The sequence below is a fragment of the Anser brachyrhynchus genome (assembly GCF_964034855.1).
Source record: "Anser brachyrhynchus genome assembly, chromosome: 2".
NCBI classification, from domain to species: domain Eukaryota; kingdom Metazoa; phylum Chordata; class Aves; order Anseriformes; family Anatidae; genus Anser; species Anser brachyrhynchus.
The window spans coordinates 99,574,951-99,585,797 of NC_137695.1; the positions used below are offsets into that span (position 1 = coordinate 99,574,951).

Below are 10,847 nucleotides of genomic sequence, written 5' to 3' on the forward strand. Positions count from 1 at the left end.
CTTTACATGCCGTGTTTCAAAATGAGTTTTAATGGATTTACATTAGATTCAAACCCACTTTAGAGCTATTATTTCTCCCTTTCAACCTTTTCACCCACTACTGCAATGTAATACAGCATATTCTATAATCATATGTTTGCAGGCCTGTGGTAAAGTAAACAAAACTTCAAAGGGTTATTATTTAAAGGCTCTGTATTACAGCCATAGGCCTGACTGTTATTCTTCCTCACCACCCCTTGGGCCCAAAGTACATAATCATCCAGTAATTGAACTGAAATGTCTAAATGGCTAGATCCCCTGAAGGACATAGGTAGTTAGCAGTGAAGAAAGTAAGGGACATTACAAAAAAAAAAAAATCATGGTGCTTTTCTGCACTAGTTAGAAATACTATGTAAATGTATCTGACCTTGACCCGCTAGGCTTGTGCAGAAAACAGAAAAAAATACGTGGGAATTTCTGGGGTTCTAACTAAAATAAAGATTAAATGTGGAACTGTGCTGTATTTGGAGGCAAAGATCTTATATTTAAATTACTTTCAGAAGAATTAAGGAGAAGGAGCAGAAATATAGATACGTACACAGAAGTGTACATAACACAATATTATCACTAATACTATGTGAAAGCAAACCCCTCTAGGTCCTCATATTTAATAGCCCCTCCAAAAAGTGTAATGGATAGCATATCCCAGGCTTTCATACACTGTAACTGTCAAAGCACTCAGGAGATAGAGTACTGAAGGCTCTGACAGCTCTCTTTTACATTCTAAATGACATCTGCATTCAACAGAACAGAAATAAAGATTAAGGGAAACACCTGATATGATAGCACTCAGCTTACCTCAAAATGTAATATTTAAAAAGTACAGAGAAACATAGGTCTGTCTTCTTGTACTGTAAGTAAAAACTGGTGTCAAAGCCTCAGAGGTCTTCACTGCTGCCAGAAAGGCAAGTAGCACAGCATTCAACAGACTAGAGGGGCAGAAGCCACAGCATCGTACTATGTGACTGTTGAAATCAAAAGGTGTTTTGCCTGAGGAAGAAGGGAGGAGACGGTCTTTGAATGCACACAGAAAACGACTACAAGCACAGTCAAACAGCAGAGGAAAATTAACTTAGCAAAAGCCTTTGCACCCCTTCTTATACTTCAGTGCTGAACAGAGGGCCCGTGACCGTTTGATGGAGCCCCGCTGATTCTGTACCTTTCCGAGTGTGAATCCATGGCAAATCTCTTTTAAGAGGTTAGTAGTATTATGGCTTAGAATGAAACACGTCAGCATACAGATCATGAGAGATGATTTCGAATAGATTTTTGCTGGTTGATTATATAAACGATACCTCTTATTGCTGGAATAACACCTCAAAGGCAATATAATGACGACATGACAATGTATGTAAATCAAGAACTGCATGTGGGTTTATTTTACACTTGAGAAAACAGTGGATTTAATTGTGTGAACCAAAATGTACTGTACAATATTAATGATAAAACATCAAAATGTATAATTCATAGTGCATTGCTTGCTTTATTTTTATTTATTTATTTTTTTTGTCAGATAGTTCCTTTAAGTACATGCATCTGGAAAGATGCAGGTGCCAGTAAAATTTCTCTATTTATATCAAGCTGCAGGAACTAAATTTTATTCAAAAAGTGTGGTTTTACATTATATACACAGAAATCGAATATAAAATGACAATATAAAAAGTTAAAAGAGAAAGCATACAGCCAGAAGGTACAAAGAAAGTTGAACAGTTTAAAATGGTACGATATGTAACATGTAATTTTTAAGCTGATGCTGGCAATTTACAAGGAACAGAATCCAACATTTGCCCCATTTTTTTGTTTTCATTTACCAATGCAGCACACTATAGAAAGGTCAGCTTGTACCAAAGCTTAACATTTGTAAATAACTATAAACTGCAGTATTTTACAGGAAAAAAAAAAAAAAAAAAAAAAAGTAAAGAAAGGAGCATTTTTACACTTGTTTTAAATAACAGCTTGCATACCTTCTTTTTTTTTTTTCTTTTTTTTTTCTTTTTTTGGCCAAAAAGTGGCAATTCTCAGCATCCAGAGGGTTTGGGCATAGTGGCAACTTGGTTTATTTATTTTTTAATTATTATTTAACTTATACAGTTGTGGCTTCCTAACCCCTTGTGTACTACACAGCTCTCCTTCTTCCAAGGACTGCATGCACAATTTCTTCACAAACCAGTTCTGCATTAAAAAAAAAAAAAAAAAAAAAAAGCTCATTCATTTAAAAAAAATAAGTTCTGTTTCTGACACAGCTTTTATTTGAATGAAATGCCTTTAAGCCTTTTGTTTTGTTTTTCCTTATTTACTTATTTAGTCACTGGGAAAGGCACAAAAATGCTATTACAGTTCTCAGAGGGTTAAAACTTGACACTACCAGGTTCTGTGACCTTTATTGTCATGGCAACTTTGTAATTTTAGGATGTCTCTTTATCATTGTTCTTTGTGTCTTTCTTTACGGCTAAATTAATGTCTCTCAATAGTGTCTCCCACTATATTCTACAAAAGATAGCTTAACATCAAGGACAGATGTTGAAAATAAAGGTCAGACTTTGACTCACAAAAAAAAATAAAAACAGAAACAAAAATAACCATGCACAGATCAGACAAAGAGCATATAAATATAACTACAAAATAAGTGTAAGAAAAACCAAGGTCCAGATAGGCAGTTCAGCAACAAAAGTAAGACTGATTTCAGAGGCTCAGGTCAGGCCTAGTGCAGTACTATGAAGAAGTTTAGTGCAATGTTCCTGTGGTCACTTGCATACCTGGCTGCTTACCTGGACGCTATTGTTTTTCTAACTCAGTTACATAGATCAGATGGTCCTCTGGGGACTTGCCATGTGTTTTACTAAGGTGCAGTTTGACTGCATGCTTGCTTGCAAAAGTTCGGTTACAGAGCTTACACTGGAATGTGGAGCCTAAGTCCTCCTCAGCTATTCCAAGTGAGCCCAAAGTCTTGCTTGCGAGGACTTTTGAAACATTCTGCTGTTCTTGAATCTGATTAAGTGGCAACTTTGACAGATCCTTCAAACTAAACCCTAGGTGTGTCTCTAAGTGACTTATGTATGTAGAAGCAGTCCTGAACTGAGAGGCACAATCATTGCAAAAGAAAACAGGATGTCCTGTGTCCAAATTCTTTAAAAATTTGGTTCCACCTGTCCTCCTTAACTGATACTTCACATTGGCCAGCCAGTGGCTAATTGTGGTCATGGAAAGACCAGTAAACTTAGAGATGTGTACCCGCTCTTGTGGACCTAGGTCCGACATAATGTATTTGCCTTCTGGGGTCTCCCTCAAGCTGGAAGCAAACTGGGCTTGAAGGATCAGAAGATGTTGAGGGTTCCAGTTGGACTGTCTGCCCTTCCTCTTGTGTACTGGAGACAGTTCATCCAGAGCTTCCTCAAAACTGCTCCCGTCAGCATCCGACTTTTCCGACACAGTAGATGGAGTTGAAGACTTGGGTGTCAAACGCCCTGTGAGGTTCTTCACCATATCAGAAATATCCAACAGTGCGCTCTCCCTTAGCGGAGACGAGGCAGAGTCAGCCACACTGGAAACAAGAGGTTTGTTTTTGGACTTGGTTAAATCAATAGGTTGATCACTGTTCTCATAGTAATACCGGTCAATAGCATCAGCCTGCTTGACCGGAGTGGTTGGGTAAATGGGTTTGTCCAACATGCTGTTGCTAATTTTGTACAGCATGGCCAAAGGGTCCAGAGAGGGGCTTACCGGCTTAGAAATTTTGCCTAAGTGAGTATTCATAATGGACTGTAAAGCGCTCAGTGGATTAATGAAGGATGGCTCAGGTGAATGGTCTGTGATGATTCCTAAATTGTTACAGCCGTTTGCAACCTTTGCTTTTAGTGGCTCTGTACCATTTGGAGTATGTGCTTCTGATGGACTATCCTTTTTAACCTTCTGAACTTCTGTCTCAGAGCTTTTCTTCTGCTGCTGTTTGTTATTCGTGTCTTCCAATTTGGGGAAGTCTTTGTTTTCTTTAGCAGCAGGTGACATGGGTTTGACTGGAGAACTCTTCTCTTTCTCCAGAGGCTTTTCTTCCTTCTTCACACTGATTTTACCTGTAACTTTCTCCACCAGTTCTTCCATAGCAGATACATTGCTCTTGTGAGGCGGGGGTGTGAGATTGCCTGGGGAATGGATAAGCGCGTTGTGTTCTGAAGACAGTGATTTTACACTGCTGGCGTAAGATGGCTGCATTTGAACACTCTGCACAGCGGGCTGAAGGGGTTTGACTGTTCCTGGGAGCTGGTAAGCTGCATGAATACTGGGATACCCTCCCCAGGAAGGTGCTCCGTTCTGAGCTTTGCTGATAGCTGTTGTCACCGTGTTCTCGAGGGATTTCAGTATGTCTATTCCGCCTTTAGGACTGTCATCTAGGTCCTCCTCTCTGAGGTACTGATACAAAGTCGTTGGCTCAAATTTCTCTGTAGAGTCCTCATTCTCTTCTTTAATCTTTTTCTCTGTTTCACTGACCACCACTTTTTCCTTCTCTGGGTCTTTCTTTTCCTCCGAGTTTGTGGAGCCCACTGGGGAATCGGGCTGCTTTTTAATGTTGGAGGCTGGTAGTCTTGTGTGGGTGGTGGGTGGAAGAGGTATAGACTGTATCTTCTCCTCCACCACAGGGTCCAGTACTAGCTGTTTGCCTTTTTTGGAAGCAGAATTGGTCACCTTCAAAAAATGACCAGTGACCATCATGTGAGCAGTGAGCTGCTGCAACGTGTCATGGGAACTGCCACATTCCATGCATTTCAGTATTTGGGCTTTGCGTGCCTCAAACTGCCAAGTGTAGCTAGCACCATTTTGATAGCCATAGCGGTTGTTTGGAGTCACGTAGGGGTTGGCAGTTTTCTGATCCTTTGCAGATTCACCCAGTGAAGCTTCTGCAGCGATCCCTGTTGGCTCCGGTGAACAAGGTGAAGCTAAGTCCTGAAGTGCTCTTTTTTTGGTAGAAGGGACCAATTTAGTGATGGCTGGTACTGGCTCCTTCAGAGGCACTTTCTGGTAATGCTTTGTTTTTATCATATGGACGCTGAGGTCTTGCAAGGACTCAAACGAATGCCCACAGTACATGCACTTCAGCACTTTTTGAGCATCCTCTTTGCCTTCCATTTCCATGAGTGATCGTTTCCTCGGCTTTGACCACCGTTTGGTCTTATCAGCTTCTTTGTCTCTGTTGTCATCACGGTAATGTCCAGTTTCATTCATGTGCACTGTTAGCTCCACCAGTGTGTCATAGGCTGCACTGCAGTCTTTACATCGGAACTTACTAGCACCGGTGAACACAGACCCATAAAGTTTATTGTTTTGCCGGTAAAGCTGTACTGTGCTGAAAAGACTAGGCTCTGGGAGAAGTCCATATGACGAGGTCTGCTGCAAAGTTTTAGCTAATGCAGCTTGGTGCCAGTCATAACCTGAGCCACCACTGTTACTGTTATTATTACTGTTGCTAGTACTACTGGTAGTCGTACTGGTATTAGTGTTGGTACTGGTAGTGCTAGTACTCTGGGAATTGGCGTTGGTGTCAGTACTGGTGGTGTTTTCATTCTGGCTGATTCCATTGTTGCTGGTGGTTTGATTGGATTTCTTTAAGTCCAAAGCTAAACTGGACCAGCAAGTCTCTGAAAGCAAATTTGCATACACAGCTTTTATTTGTGCCAAGCTGTCCTGTGGATAGGAAACATTGTCTGTGCACTGAGGATCCTCCTTCTCTTCTTTAGAGGAAGTGCTTTTGAAATGGGCCAGCTGATCGCTGTTTTCACTAAACGGCGAACCATAGCCTGCATCCTGATTAGTTGCAGTGCTGACTGGGGAGTTCTGGTAGCTTTGAGCCTCTTTGATCTCCGCTTCTTCATTGCACAAATACTCATTCTCCTGGATGTCCAGAGACAGCCCATCATCTTCCACGCTGTCTTCATCTATTTCTGCTGCTTTCAATTCCTCCTCAGGAACATATGCTAAAATACAGGAGGAGGAAAAAGAAAGGGGAAAAAAAAAGAAAAACAAGACAAAGTTATTGAACATGCACATTTTACATCATTGTTGTCTTGTGTACTAAAAGCAGTAACCATAAAGACAAATTTTGAAGATACATCCAGAAACCAAACTCACCATCACTTACACACTCCGCCTATAAATCCACATACTCTGTCCTGCTTACAGTTTGATATCAGTACTATCTAAGAATAAACTTCGACGTTGGCAGTAAAGTATGTGCCAGGACCACAGTAGATACCGTAATATTGAAACCAAAATCAAACAAAGAACCTACTAAACCAGTTTTAATCAACTTAAAAAATGCCTGGCCCCGAGCTGTATTTACTGCAGTATGTATGTAAAACATGGTGCAGCCGACCTCTACCCCACGGACCTAGGATCTCAGAACCACTGGCTTGACCAACTCCATCTCATCGAGGCTGTCTTTTTTGGCAAACCAGCTTCAGCTACAGCCTCAAGGGTGATTTCTGTGTCACTGACAGCTGATTCTATTGGAGCTATGCTGGGCAAGTGTGTCAGATCAGTTGTTCCAGAGCCTCCTGGTGACTGGCTGTACTTGGTCCATTTGAGAGCTGAAGAGCTTTCAGTTCTAACAAGGTGAAAAGGGAAGCAAGACCATGACTGTTTTCCTAAATGGCCAGGATATACTTTGACTCCTGGTATGATCTGATGTGGGTGCTGCATTTACCATTTTGAAAATAGCAATCAGCAACTAAAAGTAAATGTAAGAGGTGAATTTTTAAAAGAAACAAAGAAAAAAAAAAAAAAGACCACCGTGAAACCTCCCTCCCAGCTTGATTATTGGCTTACAGCAAATATCAAACTTTGCTATTGTATTGCCACCTGGTGAAACTATATAATCTTACCAAACTATGTGTTTATCTATATCAAACTATTTTTTAAACTAGCAAATGTGATATTCATGAGCAGATGGCCATTACATCAAAACACATTTACTCCAAGGGCCCAATTCACAGAAGTGGCTTACATGTACCTAAGTGATAAATGTACACTTTCATTGCAAAGCAGAAAACATACTTGTACACATTTCCCTCCAGTTTTGTAAAAGAAGCTTAAAAAAATCACCATGATAATGCAATGCAGATCATTTATAAGCACGTCAAGGTAGAAAAAACATGGACTGTAAACAGTTTTCAGAGACTGAAGCAAAAAAATGCCTCTTTGTAGGTGAACTGTGCAGAAAGTGATGCTGAAATGTGGGCTACGTCCTGCCATCGTATAATACTGAAAGAAAGCCAGGAGGAAAAAAAAAAAGTGCTTCTGCTCCTATGCAATATGAAGAAAATATATATTTTCACGTTTACAAAGCTGATGTCTTGATGAGTTGGGAGGGGGGGAGCATAAGTACCAGTTAAACTTCTTTTTGTACACAGTTGCTAATTTATTCTGAAACTTCTTTTCCGAAAGATAAACAGTCTTCTCTCATTGTAATATGAACACTTTTTGAAGAGTCTTTAAATGTTTTTTAGAAAGGTAACAGTATTATGGCCAGTATTGCATTCTGTATTCACCTTTGCAATTGCAATTTATGCTGCCCCTAACTACTTCAGTAAGACCTCTTAAGATAAGATAGAAAAGTAGCCCACCAAGTATTGGGAGTATTGGGGTAGTGTTGAACCTTAAGATGATCACTACACCCTTCATTTGTCCTTTAAGAATCAATTTTTTTAGGAAACAATTTTATTTTTTTGTTTAAAAAATGTTAAGCAGGGCAAAATTTTTTACAGATTGCCTCAGCCTCAGGTGTTTTCTGATATATTTAAGAGAACTAGTGAATACCAAGCACAACAAAAGTCACTAGAGAAATCACCCTGGAGCCAAAGGCTAGGAAGATGTCAGAAAAGCAAGAGAAAACCAAAACCAAAAAAAATTTTTAAATGCACTTAGTGCATAAAATAAGTAATAAAATACAGAAATAGTAAAAGAACTAAGAAATCAGTCAGATTCACAGTGTTGCAATAATGTTGCTGTTCAAACGCTTTGCATGTATTTGGGCACTACACTACCTCTGCAGCTCTAAATTCCAGGTATGCAAGTAGAATCTGTTCCCACAGCTACAGCATAAGACCTCTTAGCTCTCCCGTTAAACGCATCTGTTTTCAGCCATTTCTAACAGCGAAAGAAAAGAAAAGACATTTTTAAGTTTCAGTAAGGTAAATAACAGTTATAGAATGTGGTTTCTGATTCTGAAATGACTTCAAAATAAAATTTAAAAATTTTTAAAGGCCCAAATGCATAAAAATGGACAGTTACCATCTGGCATTTTTCTTTAATAAAAATAAAAATCTTAGTAATGATCCACAGACAGTCACCAATTAGAAACTGCAAGCTGATGGAGCCCATATTCCTAGCTTTTATGAAGAGCTATCTTCTTACTAACCTCAATGGAACTATGCCAATTTTCTCTAATTTTCATATCCTGATATTTTTAATAAACACATGTAAGATGCTGTTGTAAGATGCTGAACGTTGCTATAGTTGATACAGTATTTTATACAAATCCATATGAATTATCTGCTAGCATCTCTTTACTTAATTCTAAATTGCATAAATATGTATTTTTACAATTGCTACACATAACCATCTAAATATCTGCTTGAGGAGAAACCCCAGTTAAGCCACCGGCATATCTTTTATTTTCCTTTATTTATTTATGATGGTGTGTTTTCTCTATTCTCATACTTTTGCACTTGGTGAAAAGGTTTCTTTACCATAAAAATAAAAGGAGTTAAACCACACAAGAAACGTTAAAACTACATGAAAGGTCGGTGTTAAACTGTCAAAGCAAAGAAACAGAGTGTTAGGGTGAAATATCCATCTTTCACTTACTTTCCTAGTCCTAGATTCTGCTGAGATTATTACATGATTTGAGTTCTCTCCCCTACCAATATATGCTGCATAAGAGTTAAGAACACACAATTGGCTAGGACTCCGATTTTCTGCGATTTCAGAATTTAAGCCAGATTCTGAAAGAAAAATGACTTTATATGATGTACACACCCACATGTCTGAAATAACACAAAGCAATAATGCTTCTTAACCAAAAAGAGAGTAATTTATCTGAAATGTTTAATTTGTATCACTGCAATCAAAAAGATTTTATTTAACTCCTTTAGTTACCACAGGATACACACAATACCTATTCATTCATGACTTAATGTTTATAAGATGAATAGCAGTACACTCAACATATGGTATTTTGCAAGGTCAGTGCAATTCTCTAACTGAAAAGGTTTCTGTTAGAGATAATTCAGAAGCATGCAAAATGAAGAATGTTAATTTGTAAAAACATGTATGTTCTTCTAAAATTCTCACAGAAATTTTACAAATAAATAAGCTTCAGAATTTTAAGCCTTAAATACATTCCTGTCATAACTACTTGAGGAGACGACAAATATTGCTCTACATCAAATGGAAGAGTGGGATGTTCAGGTTCTCCCACTAAACTATAATATGTAGATCAACAGACAGACAGACTTCAGACAGTGTGTCTTCCAGTGACCGAGAAACTCTAAGCAATCTTCTTCAGATATTCCTTCATCTACAGAGACTCTGCTGGTTCACACGTGTCCTGAAACCACACAGAAATACCAACAGCAGATACTAACAGTGATCCCCCTCAACAAATACTATATCCAAAGCAGAAAAAATTACAGAACATAATGTCAGCTTTTCTTCTCCTTCTCATTTCTGCATTCACCAACTCAGGCAAATGCATACTGGAAAAAGAAGGAAAAGCTTCAAATTTCAGACAACTAAAAATTAGGGGGAATAGTATTTCTTTTCTTCTTAATAAACCTTGCTAATATTTCTTTTCCTACGAAATGTGCCTTCTGGATGTCAGTGTTTCCCCATAGATATACTGTCATCTTTGAACAGTGTTAAAAGCTGTGCATTCTAATCTAAGTGGACATGAGATGCTATATATTGTACATGTGAGTAGCACTGCACATTGTGTTTGCTTCAGTGAGAATATTTGCACAATAAATATACAGCCATTGTTTGAAAAAGCAGACACAGATCCGAAGTGTAAGGATGTGGTTAAAAGCATAAATATTCTCACGTAAAATCTTTCCATAACCTCGGACTGGTGCTTTTGAAGGAATCTGTCTCCACAGAGGTATTCTTTTCCGTTCAAAAAGGGATTCAGGACTGAATGCATTATTTTGAGAAGGGCGAAAAGTAATGATTGCATTTGTTTTAAACAGACTACAAAATTAAATGCAGCAAACTCTTCAAGGCCCGATTTTAAATAATCCAAACAAATAATTTTATTCAGAAGAAGCACCTAAGTATCGAAGGTTACGATTCAGTAAAGCAATTGAATACTGAGATCAGTTTCACTGCAATATATATTTCACGGTTTCAACAAACAGGGGCAGGTTTCAGCCTAAAATTCTTTGCTAAACCAGGGCCTACCCTGGAACTAAACAATAGTGGCACGGTGTGAATGTTCACCATTCTTCTTTCTGCAACAGATGTATTTCCGCAGCTCCCAGTATATACCCAGCCAACAGGAGACAGCAGCTGCAGAAGTTTTTGCAGCCCACATTGTCACCTTGCACAAACTGCACCCCAGGCTGGGGGTGACTTCCACTAAACACAAGAACACATTTTGAGAAATGGGATAAAATGTAAAGATAGAAAAGACACCTCTCCCTCACCACAGAAAAATGAGAGGGGAGGAAAGAAAAAAAAAAAAAAAAAAAAAACCAGAAACATTTCCAGATATGTTTCCAGAATACACAGTTATGAGAGTTTTACAAAAGAATCCAAAATCT

General features: G+C 38.6%; 1 protein-coding gene across 5 annotated transcripts in view; it reads right to left on the reverse strand.

The window, feature by feature from the left end:
* Positions 1-1,621: 1,621 nt before the first annotated feature.
* TSHZ1 (teashirt zinc finger homeobox 1) overlaps positions 1,622-10,847 on the reverse strand; it is a 61,440-nt gene continuing 52,214 nt past the window's right edge. For 4 of the 5 annotated variants that reach the window (XM_080578963.1, XM_080578962.1, XM_080578964.1 and 1 more), the window contains one exon: positions 1,622-6,005. In XM_080578963.1, coding sequence (XP_080435089.1) covers positions 2,815-6,005 — 3,191 coding nt within the window. In that variant the 3' untranslated portion in view covers positions 1,622-2,814. The remainder of the gene's footprint in view (positions 6,006-10,847) is intronic. The other variant, XM_080578965.1, reaches the window with a different exon arrangement.